Source organism: Grammomys surdaster, unplaced genomic scaffold, assembly GCF_004785775.1.
Source record: "Grammomys surdaster isolate TR1022 unplaced genomic scaffold, NIH_TR_1.0 513, whole genome shotgun sequence".
NCBI lineage: Eukaryota > Metazoa > Chordata > Mammalia > Rodentia > Muridae > Grammomys > Grammomys surdaster.
This window is the reverse complement of record NW_021604932.1, coordinates 490,201-509,239: the sequence shown is the minus strand read 5'-3', so window position 1 is coordinate 509,239 and position 19,039 is coordinate 490,201. Positions and strand designations below refer to the sequence as shown.

The following is a 19,039-nucleotide window of genomic DNA, read 5'->3' as shown; positions in this document are numbered from 1 at the left end:
TCCTTCTGCAGCAAACGTTTTTTGCGATGTGAAGAGGAAGACCCTGGGCCCCAAAAAGGCACTGCTTATACACCCCTGGAGCGGCGTGTTCATATCTGACTGGCTGCTTGCTCAGGAACGCATATTACGCCCCGGGATGGGCCGTGATTTGGCGCACTTTTACCATAGCACTTGCGCAATTTACTTGTTTACATGGAGGAGCACCGGATGCCAGCGCCATCTTGTAATGGCGAATGCTGTCAGCACAAGCCGCGGCTTTCCACATCTCCCCCTTTTTGTTTTATTAAGATGGAACTGCCCTTGACCTATCTAGCACGGTACCAATCATGACTCAAACTCAAGCCCGATCAAGCAAATTCCATCTTGGGGGAATAAGCGATCAAGGACTGATAGTTTAAGACAGTCTCCTTTACCCTACCAGGTGCAATGGAAACAAGTCCTCTGGGTGCAAGGGCTAGGGGAAACAGAGAGAGATGCAAACACCCGTCCCTGTGCAATGGAGCCATCTCCCAGGGGTGCAAGGAACCACAGCCACACAGACAAGGAACAGCCAGGCCAAGACTCCTCACCGACCCAGTGCAATTGGCAAATCCCTTGGGGTGCAACAGCTGAGGAATCTGTCTACTGGCTGTTTCTTTAACATGGATAACCAAATGTCAGAAGATGAACCTTGTTCTAGGGCTGTAAGTGCTTGGGTAATAACGACCTTGTCACGTTTTTGTTGAGCTCTGAGTTTGCAGACCAACCATAGCATGAACAATAATCCGCAACATAGGGCTGTACCAAACAGGCCTACTCCCACCCACTCTTTAAAGAAAGAGAAAGCTGAAGAGATCCAGGAGGAGAGTCCCTCAGTCAGGGACAGATCCATGTGCGTCGAGTTGATGGCCACCACAGCCGCTCTCAATTTTTTGAGTGTCTCATCGAAGTTTTCTGACCAATTTCCTGCAAGATATTGAGACAATTTCCTGGACAGATTAGCTTCATTATGTCTGACTGGTATGGGTTTTTGAAAGGCAGATGTGACCCATCATTGTTCCCCCGATATACTAGGAACCTGTATCCCTTGGATCAGCATGAGGGCTGTCATCAGAGTTTGGAGGGTCCGCCTGGGTGTCATCTTCTAATATCACGAGTCATCGAGTCAGTCGCTCTGGTAGCCAAAATGGGTTGTCTTCTTCCTGCAGAAAAACACAAACCGCTCCCCTGGATCTTATTAAAATAGGATCCAGGCCTTTCCATTGTCCGGTCAAGACATCCTTCCATTTGACCATCTCTTTTGGCCTGTCAGGCTCTAAACAGTGACAGTCAGCTGCCGTGTGGCCTTGACTGTCCAGATTTAAAAAATTAAGGGTAAAAACTGCTATAGAAACGGTGACTCATGGCACTGAGGGTAGAGCCTCTTCGACTCCCCCTTTTTGTTTTATTAGATAAGACTTAAGAGTGCAATGAGCCCTTTCTATAATGCCTTGTACTTGAGGGTTATAAGGGAGACCCATCAGATGGGTCACCTCCATTTGGTGACAAAATTGTCCAAACTTTTGAGAAGTGTAAGCTGGTCCATTATCAGTCTTGAGAATTTTAGGCTTCCCCCAGGCACTCCATGCCTCAAGGCAATGTTAGATAACATGGGCCGCCTTTTCTCCGGCCAATGGAGAAGCAAATATAATTCCAGAACAAGTATCAATGGAAACATGTAAATATTGCAATTTGCCAAAGGATGGGATGTGAGTAACATCCATTTGCCAAATCTGTAGTGGCCGAATTCCTCGTGGATTAATTCCTACATGAGGCACTGGTAAAAACTGACAGCAATTCTGACATTGAGTAACTATATCTCTAGCTTCTTTTCTAGTTATATCAAACCAACGACGTAACGTCTCTGCTGTCACATGAAATTTTTTATGAAAATCTTTGGCCAAATCCAATTTTGAGGATAGGGCACTAGCAACCAACTTTGTGGCTCGATCCGCTAGGTCATTCCCATGAGACATTGGACTTGGTAGACCTAAGTGAGCCCTAATATGTGTAATAAAAACAGGGAATCTCCTATTAATTAAAGCAAATTGAATCTTTTGAAAAACTTCCACAAGTCTACTAGATGGTCTAATTAGCCCAGACACTTCTAAGACTTTAACTGCATTTACTACATAAAAGGAATCTGAAACAATATTTAAAGGGCCTGGAAAGGTTTCAAGAACCTCTAATACTACCAAGCATTCCACAACTTGAGGTGAGGTCTCATGGTATTGTTTGGCCGTGACTTTATTATCAACTACATAGGCACCCACACCTGCTTTTGACCCATCTGTGTAAACAACCACTCCATCCGGGAGCGGCTTCTGAGATATGATATGCGGAAATACAATAGCTTGAGTTAAGGCAAATTGTAGAATGGGATGTTTAGGATAGTGATTATCTATTTGACCATTAAAGGAGGTGACCAACACTGCCCAAACATCAGAGGTAGCAGTTAATATTTGAACCTGATGTGCAGTGTAAGGTACTATCAAAACCTTAGGCTCCCTTCCAAAATGAGTAATAGCTGCTTTTAACCCAGGAAGGGCAAGCTAAGCAACTGCATCTGGATACCATTCAATAATCTTTGCAGGGGATGCATTGGGATGGATCCATAATAAGATCCCATCCTGCCATAACACAGCAGTTGGTAAATGTCTGGTTTTAAAGACACATAAATTAAAAGTTTTAGTCTCATCAATGCGTTTTAGCTGGGCCTCTTGTAAGGCATCCTCTACCATTTGAAGGGCACAGCTTGCAGCCGGTGTTAGTGCCCTTGGCGAGGAAATGTGAGAATCTCCTTCCAAGATGTCAAACAAAGGTTTCAATTCAGCAGAGGGAATTTTCAAAAATGGTCTTAACCAATTTATATCACCTAATAACTTTTGAACGTCATTAAGGTATGTAAATGATCTCTGCGAATTTCTAATTTTTGAGGAACTATTTTCTCAGGGTAAATAACTGTCCCTAAAAAGGAACCAATTTCTGAAATTTGAACCTTCTCTGTGGCAATATGCAGACCCTGCTGTCCTAATGTAGCAATTAATAAACGGTACGAGTTCTGCAAAATGGTCAATTCTTTATGGCAGATAAGAATATCATCCATAAAATGAATCAAAAGCAGGGAAGGAAATTGTTTCCTAACGGGTTCAAGGGCCTTTTGTACATACAGTTGACACATAGTAGGACTATTGGCCATGCCTTGAGGCAAAACTTTCCAATGATATCTCTTGTCTGGTTCAAGGTGATTAACAGTAGGTAAGGTGAATGCAAATCTTTGCCTATCTTGCGGGTGTAGGGGAATGGAGAAAAAACAATCCTTAATGTCTATAATTATTATCCTCCACTGCTTAGGTAAAGCAGAGAGCAGAGGTAGGCCTCATTGCACTGAGCCAAACAGCCGCATCTTAGCATTAATGGCCCTTAGATCATGGAGAAGTCTCCATTTTCCTGATTTCTTTTTTATAACAAAAAAAGGGGTATTCCAAGGAGAAGTAGAAGGCTCTAAATGACCAAGCTGTGCTTGTTCCTCAATCAGCCTTGTAGCAGCTTCTAATTTCTCAGAGGATAGGGGCCACTGAGGAACCCACATGGCTTCCTCTGTAAGCCAGGGTATGGGTATAGAGCCCTCAATGGCAACTAGGGAAAACCCAGACCTTGTCTTCCTGTATTACTTTCTTGTGAAATTGGGTTTAACCTTCCTTGTTCTTTTCTGCCAAGGCCTTTTCCTTCCTTATATCCCATCCTTTTCATAATATCAATAGCTTGTTGAGAGTACTCATTAGTTAATTTCAGTCCGAAGTCTTGCAAAATGTCTCTTCCCCAGAGGTTAATGGGGAGAGGAAGCACATAAGGTATAAAGTTTCCTGTCTGACCCTCTGGTGTCTGCCAAGTCAAGGAGCGTGAACTGACTGCAGGGCTGGCCTCATTTCCCAACCCTTGTAAGGAGTGGGATGATTGTGTAACAGTCCATACCTTAGGCCACCAGTTTGAGGAAATAATACTTTTATCAGCTTTTTGTGTCTAAAATCCCTGTAAAACTCTTCCCTTCTATTGTTAATTGTAAAGTGGGTCTAGTTTTGAGATCCACTACCAAATGAGCAAAGTCAGTTCCTGAAGAACCAAGCCCGTTGGCACCTCTAGGCACCCCAGTGGATGGGAAACAATTATGCAAACTTGGAAGAATAACCAATTGAGCAATCCTTTATCCAGGGGAGATAGAAAATATGCCTTGTGGACAAGAACAGAGAACTTGAAGTTCCCCGGGATAGTCTTGGTCTATCACACCAGGATGAACCACAAGCCCCTTCAAGGCAAGAGAGGAGCGACCTAAAATAAGGCCGACACTTCCCTCAGGCAGGGGACCTTTAAAATCAACTGGGACAGGTTGCACGCCCTCATGTGGCATTAGTAAGAATTGGGAGGTGGAATGGAGGTCCAACTCTGTGGAGCCTCTTGTAGCTCTGCAGCTAGAGGTGTCCCCCGGTTGCAGGCTTGTGTCCCATATTTTTTGGAGCCCTGGGACCTGGGGCCCTGATACCCATTTTTTTGGAGTGTCTTCATCTCTTCCTGCTGGGGAGGGATCATGCTGAATAATCTTTCTTTGAATGTCCCTAACGGAGCGACACTCATTGGCCCAATAATAGCCCTTCCTGCATTTAGTGCATAGCCCAGGGGTTCTCCTTTGCATGGGAGTACGACATTCTCATTTCAAATGACCCAGTTTGCCACAGTTATAGCATAGTTTACGGCCGCCAGGACTTGAGCGGTTCTGGCTTTTCAAAATAGCTGCTGCAAGGCCAGCATTGGTCAGTGGGCCTCCAAGTCCTCGGCAGACCTTTATCCAATCTGTCAGCCCTTTGCTTCTTCTAGGGGTAATAACTGTCTTGCATTCTGGTGAGGCATTTTCATACACCAGTTGTTCTATCAGTGGTTTGACTCGCTCTGGGTCTCCAAAAATTCTGCCTGCTGCTTCTGTCATTCTAGCCACAAAGTCTGAGAATGACTCCTGGGGGGCTTGCAATATTTTTGTTAAATTTCCCCCAGCCTCCCCCTTCTTATAGAGGGCTTTCCATGCTTTAATAGCGGCAGCGGAGATCTGGCCATATGCTCCCCAATCATAGTTTGTCTGGTCGGCAACATACTGTCCTTGCCCTGTTAATAATTCGAAAGTCCACTGTCTCTGGTTGCCTTCCGCATTAGCATTGGCCTTTGCCTGTGCTTGAGAAGCATCATGCCATAAAGCTTTCCATTCCATATACTGTCCCACATTAGGGAGAGCAGCTTTTACTGTATTCTGTCAATCACTTGGAGTCATTGCCATACTGACAAATCTCTCAAGCTGCATAACTGTAAAATTAGCATCAACTCCATATTTGTTAACCGATTCAGCAAGTTCTTTGATAGGGGCATACTCTACAGGTGCGTGGACACGGCCTCCCCCCACGTCCTCAAATATCGGAAAGGCTTGTAACATCCTTCTTTTGTCTTCCTTTGAAAGGAAGGAGTCTGAGCAGCACTTGTCCTCATAAGGCAGAAGTGCGCTGGGAACAATAGGTTGGGAAGGCGCGACAGGATGAGAGGCCATGCGGTTCTTATCTCCCGTTTTCCTTTGCTTTTGATTTCGCGGCAGCGGCTCCTCACCTGGATAGTATCTTTCCTCCTCATAGTGGGCTGTCCCTTCGTCTAAGTCCTCCCCCTCAGAGGAAGTTAGCTCCTCCGACTCAGAGCCACCAAGCCCCGAGGCCTCCAGCTCCTTTACCGGATAAAGAGGTTTCTTTTCCGGAGCCTTTTCTCCTTTTCTACATCTCTCTCCCAGGGTGTCCTTTCCCTTATCTCTCACTTACACTTACGCGGACTGTGCATCCTTGGAAGGGTCTTTTTTCTTAGGCATGCCTTTTCGTTTTTCTTTGTGAGCTCCCAACCGTTTATCCCGCTCTGTTTCTGACATGCCATCTTGCAACCCCTCTAGCACTCCCTACAGTCCCGCAGCTACAGTCGAGTGGCATTTCTCATCCTGCAAAACCAGAAGGAAGAGAACGACTGCTGCTAGCACAATAGTGAGAGCTTCTAGAGTTCCTGCCAACTGGGGAGGGAGACGAGATAGATCAAGGCCAAACATGCCTCTCAGAGCTTACCTTTGTCCTGCAGTTCTGAATCCTCTCCGTGAGCAGAGGGTCTCCTCGGCGCTGGCGATGGTGAGTTTCCCGGGTTTCAGCACCAGCTGTGACCCGTGCAATCGTCTCGCCAGCAAGAACGCACGTGGACACCAGGATCCTTCTGCAGCAAACGTTTATTGCGATGTGAAGAGGAAGACCCCGGGCCTCGAAAAGGCACTGCTTATATACCCCTGGAGTGGTGTGTTCATATCTGATTGGCTGCTTGCCCAGGAACGCATATTACGCCCGTGATTTGGCGCGCTTTTACCATAGCACATGTGTGGTTTACTTGTTTACTTGGAGGAGCACCGGATGCCAGCACCATCTTGTAATGACGAATGCTGTCAGCACAAGCCGCTGCTTTCCACAATAAAGTACTATCTGAGGACCAAGAAGTACCACTCCTGGGCATATACTGAGAAGAAGCTCCAATATATAACATGGGCACATGCTGCAATATATTTAAACCAACCTTATTTATAATAGACAGAAGCTGGAAAGAACCCAGATGTTGTTCGAAAGAGGAATGGTTACAGAAAATGTGGTATGTTTGCACAAAGGAGTACTACTCAGCTAATAAAAATAAATACTTCATGAAATACTTAGGTAAATGGTTGGAACTAGAAAATATCTTCCTGAGTGAGGAAACCCAATTACAAAAGAACAGCCATGCTGTGCACACACTGATAAATAGATAGTAGCCCAAAAGCTTGGAATATCCAAGATACAATTCAGAGTCCACAGAAAACTCTCAAGAAGAAGGAAGACCAAAGTGTGGGTGCTTTGATCTTTCTTAGAAGGTGGAACAAAATTCTGGAGGAAATACAAAGACATAGTATGAAGCAGAGACTGAAGGAAAGGTCATCCAGATACTGCCCCACCTGGGGATGCATTCCGTAAACAGTCATCAAAATCAGATACTATTTTGGAAGCCAAGAAGTGCATGCTGACAGTACGCTGTTGTAGCTGTCTCTTCAGAGTCTCTTTCAGAGCCTTAGAAATACAGAGGCAGATACTCGTAAACAACCATTAGACTGAACAAGGGGTCCATAAAAGAGGTATTAGAGAAAATACTGAAGGAGCTGAAGGGGTTTTCAACCCCATAGGAAGAACATAAATATCAACCAACCAGACCCTCAACCCCAGAGCTCCCAGGGACTAAGAATCAACAAGAGTGTGAACATGGAGTGACTCATGGCTCCAGCCACATATGTAGCAGGGGATGGCCATTTCAGCCATTAATGGGAAGAGTGGTCCTTGATCTGTGAAGGCTGGATGACAAAGTGTAGGGGAATGTCAGGGAGGAAAGGCAGGAGTGGGTCAGGTGGTGGGGGAATACTGGCACAGAAGCAGGTGGTTGGCAGTGGAATCGGGTTTTTCTATGGGGAAACAGGAAAGGAGATAACATTTGGTATGTAAATAAAGAAAATATCCAATAAAAATAAAAAAATAATTGAAATGTTCAACATTTTTATCCATCAGGAAAATGCAAATCAAAATAATTTGAGATTTCATCTTACACCTGTCACAATAGGTATGATCAATTTCATAAGTGGCAGTTAATGCTGGCCAGGAGGTGAACCAATGGGACCACTCTTGTATTGCTGTTGGGAGTGCAAACAGAAAGATAATTTTTTGAAATGAATACAGCAGTTCCTCAGAAAAAATAGATCAATCAAAAATTAGATAAATCTATTTCAAGACTCAGGTTTTCTACTTTAAGTTATATACCTAAAAAATTATCCATCCTAGCACAAGGATATTTACTCAATTATGTTCATGTTGTCTTTATTCAAAATAGCCAGAAACAGGACAATCTAGATGCCCCTGAACTAAGGACTGGATAAAGAAATTGTGATACACTGATAGATTGGTGTATTAATCAGTTGTCACAAAAATGATTTCATGAAATATTCAGGCAAATGGTTGGAACTAGAAAAATAATATCCTCAGTGAGGTAACCCAGACCCAAAGAGAAAAACATGGTATGTACTAACTTATCAGTGGATATTAGTTATTAAGTAAAAGATAATCATGAGACAATCCACAGACTATGACAGGTTGAATAACAAGGGTGATGAAACTAAAGTGTAGAGGATGAGATGACTTGAATTTGTCAGTGTTTGGAAATGTTTGTGGAAATCTAGTACAATAGAAACTCCATGGGATATAAAATGGGGACCCTAGAGAAGACTATTAGTACTAAGAAATGTGATGAGCCTGAACTAGACATTTACTTCACCAGACAAGGATTCCACTTCTGGGACTAGGAAACCTACTCAGACATAAAATTTTCAACCTATAATTTGTCCTTCCTGGAAAATGTTCTGAAGTTATGGCAGGTCAGAACATGTGTGATTGTTGTAAATTGAGTCCAATGACAAATCAGGGGTCAAAGGCTGGGCACAATCTAGATGTAGGTGTCCAGAAATTGAATATTGAACATATCAGGGACTCATAATGGAGATGAATACAATTGGCAAAAAAATCAATTAAATTATTTCTAATGTATTCTGCTACATTAGTTCCTACTCTAGTCATCAAAGGAGATTACTAAGGCAGTGAATAGGAGCAGATGCAGAAACCCACAGCCAAATATTACGTAGAGCTTAGGAAACACCACCAGAAAATGTCAAGTAAGATTGTTGGAGACAGAGGGGATAAAGACACCAAGAGAACATGTCACACAGAATCAACTAAGTGGGGCTCATAGAAATTTACAGAGATAGTAGATACAATCTTAGAGCCTGCATGGGTCTGGACTAGGTACTCTGAAAATTCATTATGGTTGTTTGGATTGGTGTTCTAGTGTGACCTCTAACAATGGGAGTGGGATGTGTCTGTTTTTTCCCTGCTCTTCTGAGTAAGAAGAACATTTATTCTTATCAAGTAGCCTTGTCATGCTTTAATATGAGGCCTTATGCTTAGTCTCATTAGCCTTGCTTTGACATGCTCAGGTAATATCTTGGGGGGGATTTTTTGTTTTTTGGATGGTTATTTAATTATTTATTTGTTTATTTATTTAGTGAAGGCAAAGGTCAGGGCATTGAATCTGACATAAATATGAACTTAATGAGTAAAATCGGAGAACTTGAAGGAGGGGAGGCCCCTGTTAGGATGTATTGTATGAAAGAAGAATAAATACAAGCAAAAATGGGAAGAGAAGTTGTACTTCATCCTATGATACTTTCTTTCCTTACATAGTCTCCCTTCTGTTTGTATATTTACATGTGTCTTCATATACATCACCTCTGTGTGTGAGAGCAAACTCTTCCATCCATGGCATCTAAAACCTGAATTATGTTCATGATGGAAAACAAGTAAAAACTGTCCATCCTGACCTTGCTTATTTACGAGCATGAATGACTTCCTATTTGTTTCACATAGAAAGCAAGTCTCCATTTAAAATCATGACCCATGTGACCAATGAAAATCAGTTGACAAACAAGAGCAGCAGGTGATGGGATAAAACTGAAAGAAAAGTGAAAAGAATGAGCAGCATTAGCAATAAATGCCCAATGCTGACTTCAAGTGTCACTGAAGACACCTTACTCACACTATTGTAGCTAAAATCAGACTACTTCCTGTTCCTTGCATTGTTTGTCTGTTGAAATTTTGCTAGTATTTTTGTACTTCTTCTATGGAAAAAAGGTGAAAAATGTTTAGCACTCTGATATATTTGTACCTTGCGTTTTCTGTTGTGTATTGTTTGCAGGGAACAAAAGTAATGATGTCACTGACATCAGTGCTGCATGACAGTAAGGAATTCCCCAATCCAGAGATATTTGACCCTGGCCACTTTCTAGATGGGAATGGAAACTTTAAGAAAAGTGACCACTTCATGCCTTTCTCAGCAGGTAATAAAATTCATTCCAAGAGCTCCAGTGTACATTAGGATCTGTGGTGACTTATACAGTGGCTCCCAATTGCTGGTAGACTTGGAATTATTTTTTTAAAAAATTATTGTTCATTCCATTCATTTACATCTCAAATGATATTCCACTTTCTGATTACCCCTCCCAGACCACCCCATCGAAAATTTTCTGCATGGTTAGCAGCATTTCTTCCTGTGTCTATACACCATCTCTAATAATGATGACATCTTCTTCTTGATAGAATCAAATATAAAGGATTTACTACATTCATGCTTTTCTAGTCATCCTAGTGGTTATACATTTGCAATTTTCCTTTATGTACATCTTGGGGACACAAAAGGATTTTCCTAAAAAATAAATTTTATTTAGCCTTTGATCAATCTCCATTAAGATACAGACTCAACATAATTTGAATGTATATATTTGCTGTGCCCCTCTCTTCCTGGCTCAGCTATACAGAAAAACTGAAAAATTAAAAAATAAAATAAACAAAGTAAAAGCACCAAAAATATTCCAGCAGGCCTAACTTCCATGTAGGGAAATAGATGAGCAATGAGGCTGATATAGTTGAACTTGTGGTTGAGAGAGTTACATATCACTGAAAAATCATGCTGTTTGGTAGAATTCTCCACAATTTTTGTTCTCTAGTATCTCAAATTTAAAATGCAAAATTAAATCAACAGTATACTTGATAAATTTCTACCTTCCACAAAGCATTTTCTGTGATAGCAGAAAAGTGAATAATATTTTTAGATCTCATGATTTATTGTTTTAGTTTTGTACATGTATACAAGGTCTTTGATCAAAACTACACCAACATACCAACAGCACTATCATATGTCCATAATACATGATCAGAAAAATTATTTTTCTACATATTCGTACACCTTTTTTTAATTACTGAGTGAACCATGTCCTGTTACATGTTTATTGGTTTAGTGACAACCTCTGGAGAAGCAGTAACCCACAGGTGGCATAGTTAATTAATAAACCTGGCATTTCCTCTCTAAGTAACCTGTGGCTTCCAGTAATTCTTCATTATGATTGAGAGTTAGTTACACATTCCCAGTCATTGCTGGAAATTTGGCTGGTGTTTGACATTCTTACAAATATAATAAAGGATATGATAGATAGCTCAGCAATTAAGAGAATATGTAACTCTTGCCATAAACCTCAGTAGAATGTCCAGCACCTACCTTGGGTACTAACAACTACCTGTATTTCCTCTTTCAGGAGACCTTGAGAAGTCTTCTGAACTTCATAATTAGCTAACTTCATCATTCACTGACTCACATATGCAAATTTAATACAGATTTATTTATATAAAAGAAGATAATGCAAAAGAGAGACAGTACTTTCTAGGTACAGATGTAAGAAACTTCCAGGTTCCCATGAGATCATGGAAACTTGTTATAGTAGCAGAAGACTATTCTGGGCTCCCCTGCTACTCCACCAATGAGAATACTATTCATGAATATCACATCTCCATACCTAAAGTGTGTGTTTAGGCTGTTGACATGGATGCATGTTCATTCATCAAGTGATTTTGATAACAAACTCACAAAATGTCCCAATAAGCCTGTTTGGTTTTGTGTCAATACCATCTTAATTTTATTACTATAACTCTGTAGTACAATTTTAGTTTCATGTTAGGTATATTTCTGAGCATTTTGTATCATTCAGGATTCTTTTAGTTATCATGGTGTTTTGTGTTTCTCAGATATCAAGCTGAAAATTCTTCATTGTATAGTGATTTTAATGAGGATTGTGCTGAATCTGTAGATTGCTTTTGATAGGAAAACCAGTTTTTACTCCATTAATCCTGCTGATCTGTGATCATTGGAAATCTTTTCATTTCCTGATTTCTTCTTCAATTTATTTCTCCAATATCTTAATTTTTGTCTTTTAAGTCTTTCACTTCCTTGTTCAGAGTTACTCTAAGATATTTTTTTGTTGTTAATATCATGAAATATATTGTTGTTCTGATTTCCCTCAGTACAGTTTTCATTTGTATATAAAAATCCTGTTGATTTTTGTGTGTTCATTTGATATGTTGATACTTTCCTTAATAAGATATCAGCTTTTGAAATCTCTTTGGCTAGTTGGAGTTTAAGGGTTTTATAGATACAGTATTATCATCTGGAGTTAAGTATATCTTGAGATATTCTTTTCCTACTTGTATTGCCTTGATCACCTTTAATTGTCTCATTACTGTAGCGTACTCTCAAATACTATATTGAATAAAAATAGAAATCATGGATATCATTCTCTTGTTCCTGATTTTAGTAAAAATGCTTTAAGTCTTTCCAATCTGGTTTATTTGGGTTATGGGTGTGCTCTAAAATAACTCTTATTATGTTGAGTAATGTTTCTTCTATTTCTAATCTCTCCAGGACTTTTATCATGAAGGAATGCTGTGTTTAAACAAATGCCTCTTTTAATGGATGGCCAAGTTGTTCTTACCTTTTAGTATGTTTATATTGTGGATCACATTGATTTATGTATGTCAAACCATCACTTCATCTTTGGAATGAAGCCTACTTGATAATCTTTTTGAGAATTCTATTATTTTGTTAGCAAGTATTTTTACTGAGAATTGTTACATCTATGATTGTAAGACAATTTACTTTTTAATTCTCTTTTATATGTGAGTCTTTAACTTGTTTAGGCATTGGTAATTGTGACCTCATAAAATGAATTAGGCAGTTCCTTTTTTTTTCTATTTTGGAGAATAGTTTTGGGATTATTAGATTTAATTTTCTTTGAAACTGGGAGAATTCGTTGCTGAATCCTTCTGATGCTCCTTTTGTTTTGTTAGGAGTCTTTAAATTACTGCTTCTCTTACACTGTGAGTCTGAAGCTTGATTTAAGTTTCATAGTTGGTATATATCAAGAACTTATAACTTTCTCTTTGTTTTTCTAATTTGTTGCGGTACATATATTTATAGTATTCCTTTATAATTCTCTGAATTTCCTCACTCTCTATTGTCATATCCTAGTCTCAACTCTAGTTTTATCAACATGGATTTTCTCTCTTCATCTTTTAGTAAATTTTGTCAAGGGTTTCTCAGTTATGCTGTTTTTGCAAAGAGTCAACATTTACTTTCATTGATTCTTTATATTCCTTTGCTGTTGTTGTTTCTATTTTGGTGATTTCAGCCCTGAGTTTGCTTTCATCCTGCCATTTACATCTTCTGGATGTTATTTCTTCTTCTTTTTTTGGCTAGAGCTTTCAGATAAGCATATAGTTAATATGAGCCATACCATTGTCCCTTCCTTCATCTCTGTTTCTCTCTATTTTGATACACGGGTCTATGACTTTGCCTTTTAGGAGTGACTTTATTATGTGTCATTGGTTTGAATTTTGATTGCCATTCAAATTTTTAAGGGTTGTTTTATTTATTTGCATTTCAAATATTATTTCCTTTCTTGCTTTCCCCTCTACAACCCCTCTATCACATCCTCTCTCTCCATTCTTTTTTTAGGGTACTCCACTGTGGCATCATATGTTCTCAGCAAGTTGGAAGGAGCTAAGGTGGGAGGAGTAAGAAAAAGGAAGAGGAGGAACTAGGGAGGCAGAGTAGTAGGCACCATAGATGACCACACATGTACCAAGAGCATTCTTGGATAACAACTTATATCTAGGTTAGTTATTTGGTTAACTGGTTAATATTTACAATTATGTGGGTATTTTACCAAACATATAAAGCCTTTTGGTAATCTAACCATTAGTTTCAGTTCTCCCAGGCCCACATGGATGGTAGGATGGTCTAGGCTCAGCCCAGCCTTGTGAAGACAGCATGGAAGATTGGCAAAGCCATCTCCCACACCGGTGCCTTGTGGGTGGCATGGCCAGTATCTTTGGCCACCTCAGCTGGAAGCTTTAGCCAGTGGCTTGAGATGGTGACCTGAGCCACAGCAGCAGTGAGAACATGCTGCTGCTCATGACCTCAGGCCGAGCCTAGTCAGGAAGATGGCAGTGATTAAGAACGAGCAAGATTGGGAGCTGTCATTTTTAAATACCTCCCACAACACTCCCCCACATATCCACCCATTCCAGCTTCATGTCTCTAGCAATCCCCTATGCTAGGGCATCAAGCCTTCACAGGACCTTTTCTTCAGTTGATGCCAAATAAGGCCATCGTCTGCACCTGGAGTATGCACCTGGAGCCATTGAGTGATCCATGTGTACTCTTTAATTGGTGGATTAATCACTGGGACCTCTGGGGGGTCTATTTGGTTGATATTGGTATTTTTCCTGGGGGTTTAACTCCTTCAGTTCCTCAAGTCCTTCCCCAAGCTCCTGCAACATGGTCCTCATTCTCAGTCAGATGGATGGCTTTGGGTATCTGCATCTGTATTATTCAAACTCTAGTAGAGCCCCTCAGGAGGCAGCTATATCAGGTTACTGCCAGCAAGCACTTCTTGGCATCAGCAAAAGTGACTGGGTTTGGTGGGTGAATATGGAACAGATTCCCAGGAGGGAGTCTCTGGATGGCCTTTCTTTCATTCTCTGTTCCATTATTTTTCCATGTATTTCCTTTAGACAGGAGCAATTCTAGGTTAAAATTTGATGTGGGTGGATGGCCCCATCTCTCAAGTGGGAGCTGTACTTAACCTCTGGATAAGATATCAAAGGTTCTTCCTCTTCTTTTTGGGTAGGGTATTTCAGCTAATGTCTTCCCCACTGGTTTATAGGAGCCTCTTGAGTTGTTGGCGTCTGAGACATCCAGTTCCTCATTCCGCATTGCTACACCTCTGTTAAATTTCCTGACACTCTGTATTTTTTCCTGTCTCCTCCTATATCTGATCATATCCCATTTTCTCCTCCCCCTACTGCTTTTCCCAACTCACCCCCACACTCTACCTCCTTGGATTATTTTTCTCCCCCTTCTAATTGGGACTTAAATATCCACACTTTGGTCTTCCTTCTTCTTGATCTTTATATCTTCTGTGAGTTGTATTGTGTGTGTTACAAGCATTTTGCCTATTATTTACTTATCAATGAGGACATATCATGTGTGTTCTTTTGTGTCTGGGTTACCTCACTCAGGATACATTCTAGATCTATCCATTTGGGTGGACATTTTCTAAAGTCATTGTTTTTAATAGCAGCATAGGGATCCATTGTATAATTGTACCACATAATTTCTTGCTTTACATGTTTTTCTCTCAGTACTGCCTTGTTCAATTTCTATGACTTTGAAAAACTTCTGTTGATTCTGTTGTTGATAACCATCTTTAATCCATGGACATCAAATTGTTTTCAGGGTGCTGTTTTAACTTTGTTATATTTGTTCAGACTTGCTTTGTGTCCAAGTTTGTGTTCACTTTTGGATAAAGTTCCATGAGCTTCTGAAAATATAGTATATTCTTTGGAATTAAGTTGAAATATTTGTGAATATGTGCTAATGTCATTTGATGTATGCTGTCATTTATCTTCAACATTTCTGTTTTGATTTTATCTGGATGACCTGTCTTCAAAAATATATTTCTTTTTTTTTATTGGATGTTTTATTTACATTTCCTATGTTGTCCCCTTACCCCATCCCCCACCCACCCCGCAACCCCCAATCCCCTCACCCCTCCTCCTTCTTCTCTGTGGATGTAACCGCTATCTACTCCCCCCCACTCCCACCTCCCCACCCTCAAAATTCCCACCCCCTGGGGCATCCAGCCTTCATGAGGTCAAGGTTCTCTTCTTCCACCTATGCCCAGCAGGGCCCTCCACTCTTACATATTCAGCTGAAGCCCTGGATCCCCCCCGCTAAGTGCTCCCAGGCTTGTGGTTTAGACCCTGGGATCTGTGGTTGGTTGGTATTATTGTTCTCCTCATGGTGCCGCAAATCCTTTCAGCTCCTTCAGTCTTCACTCTAACTCCTCTATTGAGAACCCCATGATCAGTTCAATGGCTAGTTGTGAGCATCTGCCTCTGAATATGTCAGACTCTTGAAGACCTCTGAGGAGACATCCATATCAGGCTCTTATCAGCATGCACTTCCTGACTTCCACATCAGCATCTACCTTTGGTGACTGCACATGGGATGGATACTCAGGTGGAAAGGTCTTCAGACAGCCCCTCCTTCAGTTTTTGTCCCTTGCTTTGTCTCCATATTTGCTCCCTTGAGTATTTTGTTGCTCCTTCTAAGAAGGACCGAATCACCCCCACTTGGTCTTCCTTCTTTATGGGCTTCATGTGGCCTGTGAGTTGCATCTTGGGCATTTCAAGGTTCTGGGCTAATATCCAATAATCAGTGAGGGAATACCATGTGTGTTCTTTTGTGATTGGCTTACCTCACTCAGGATGATAATTTCTAGTTCCATCCATTTACCTAGGAACCTCTCGAATTCATTGTTTTTAATAGCTGAGTAATACTCCATTGTGTAAATATACCACATTTTTTGAATCCATTCCTCAGTTGAAGGACATCTGGGTTCTTTCCAGCTCCTGGCTATTATAAATAAAGCTGCTATGAACATAGTTGAGCATATGTCCTTATTATATGTTCGAGCATCTTCTGGGTATATGCCTAGGAGTGGTATAGCTGGATCCTCGGGTAATGCTATGTCCAATTTTCTGAGGAACCTCCAGACTGATTTCCAAAGTGGTTGCACCATCTTGCAGTCCCACCAACAATGGAGGAGTGTTCCTCTTTCTCCACACCCTCGCCAGCATCTACTATCACCTGAGTTTTTAATCTTAGCCATTCTGACTGGTGTGAGATGGAATCTCAGGGTTGTTTTGATTTGCATTTCCCTGACGACTAAGGATGCTGAGCATTTCTTTAGGTGTTTCTCGGCCATTCGAGTTTCTTCCGTTGAAAATTCTTTGTTAAGCTCTATACCCCATTTTTTAATAGGGTAATTTGGTTGTCTGGAGTCTAATTTCTTGAGTTCTTTGTATATATTGGATATTAGCCCTCTATCAGATGAAGGATTGCTAAAGATCTTTTCCCAATTTGTTGGTTGTCGTTTTGTCCTATTGACAGTGTCCTTTGCCTTACAGAAACTTTGCAATTTCTTAGCATCATATGTTAGCAGGGAAAAATATGTCACCCCATTGTCTATTTGCTTAAGAAGTTGTCCATACAATAAACAATACATTTGAACAATCATCCACTAACACATTCAAATTTATTCACTTATGTCAACTTCAAACACTGCTTCTAGAACTCAATTATGTATAAGGCATAGTGACCTTCTTTCACTCTTTATTTCCCATAGGAAAACGGATGTGTGTGGGAGACAGTCTTGCCCGCATGGAGCTTTTTCTATTCCTGACCACTATTTTACAGAATTTCAAAGTGAAATCTCTGGATGACCCAAAGAACATTGATACAACACCAGGTTCTAGAACTTCTTCAGTGCCTCCCACTTCCCTAATGTACTTCATCCCTGCCTATTGAAGAGCAGTAAATAGAAATGAAGATAAGGAGAGCTCCTCTTGTGCTGTTTTCTGAAATCACACACAGAAGCCTTCATTCTCTATGTCCCAGAAATGCAATTGAGAATTTCCCCCTTCTCATTGCTTCTCTACTCTAATTGCCCAAGTATAACTGTTCTCCATTATATAGTTTCTGAAGTCAATTTAAAATACCTTGTTGAAAAAAGTCACTGCAAATAAAATGGTTCTACTTTGATTACCTGTTTCTAAATCCATTTTGGGAGCTTATAAGGGAAAAAAATTAAAGATTGATCTCTGACCTCCACATATGCCTTTAAGACTTCATATTTACACACACACACACACACACAACCAATACTCTTCCCCTGTAATTACATATGGTAAAGAATTTATTGGTGAGGAAGATATGAAAAATCTCTTTACCTAGGCATCAGCTGAAGTAGTCATATTTAATTGTATTTTAAACATATAAAATGTAATCAGGTGTAGCTTCACATTGTACAGAAACAAGAGTGAAGTATATTGGCTTGTGACACCAATCCTGCTTTGTCATTACCCAGGTAAAAATTAAAATATTTTATGTTTGTTTAAAAATGTACAAACATTTTAAATTTGTCTTCCATCTTAAACCTGAGTAGGTGTATTGGTTTTATGTTGCTTACCATGCCTCTAAGCCACTCTCTTCATTCCAGAAAAAATAACAGTCCCAGGAAGCTTCATGTTTTATCATTGTTAATTGCGTAATTCCTTCCCAAAGTGCTGAATTTTGATAAATGAGAAGAAATTCACAAAGGCACATCCATTAAAAAAGGCAAGAATCATGAAATGAGCACAGTTGCTTAACACACTTCCTAAAAAGCTGAGCAGATTTCTATAGTCTCTGTCCTTCTATCTCTTTGTTTCTGTTTCTGGTCTCTAAATTCTTGGGAACTTTCTGCAGTATGATTTTGTGTCATTTTCTGAGAAAATTATGTCTGAGTTGTTTTAGGAAAATTCTAAAATTAACTTTAGAATAATCAGACACCAGGCTGGGCCCACTCCAAATGTCAGATGCACCTAGGAAGGAGAGAGGGAAAGGACACTACCTACTCTAAGACATTGTAGCAGGGAAGTACAGATGCAGGCTCCCTATGTCTCTTCATTCCCCACACTGCTAGTAACTTCAGAAGCCAATCTTGGGCTCTCTGAAACCTGGATTGTCTGAACTAACTAGTTGATATTGAGACTTCATTGCCAGAAGTTGAATAGCTCCCAGTCTTTTTTCATATATTGAAAAAGCTCATTGTTTATGCATGGCCCAAAAATAATAAAAACATGTAAAGTAATGAAAGAGTAGTAAAAGGATGGCCTGAGTTCCCATGATTGTGGAAATAAAGGTTGTTAGCCAGGAGGAAGTATTGAACAGTGAATGATACCAACTTTTGGAACTTTCTCTTACCCTTTGGCACCTATCTATACTTTCTTTAATTTTAGGTGACGACTCCCTAATAACTCCAAAATAGTTGATATAGAAATAGCACTCTACACAAAGTGGAGCATAATCCTCTTTATTGTAGGAACACTAAGTCTTGTCCCCCTTTGTT

General features: G+C 40.4%; 1 protein-coding gene and 1 long non-coding RNA gene across 3 annotated transcripts in view; both read left to right on the top strand.

Annotated features, from left to right (window-relative positions):
* LOC114633050 (cytochrome P450 2C13, male-specific-like) overlaps nt 1–17,692 on the top strand; it is a 42,173-nt gene extending 24,481 nt beyond the window's left edge. Inside the window, exons 8-9 of one of the 2 annotated variants that reach the window (XM_028781666.1) lie at nt 9,892–10,033; nt 17,276–17,692. In XM_028781666.1, coding sequence (XP_028637499.1) covers nt 9,892–10,033; nt 17,276–17,457 — 324 coding nt within the window. In that variant the 3' untranslated portion in view covers nt 17,458–17,692. The remainder of the gene's footprint in view (nt 1–9,891; nt 10,034–17,275) is intronic. The other variant, XM_028781667.1, reaches the window with a different exon arrangement.
* On the top strand, nt 6,438–8,687 carry LOC114633051. Its single transcript, XR_003713161.1, has 2 exons — nt 6,438–6,720; nt 7,978–8,687. It is a non-coding gene; the product is annotated as an uncharacterized LOC114633051 (long non-coding RNA).
* Nucleotides 17,693–19,039: the final 1,347 nt, after the last annotated feature.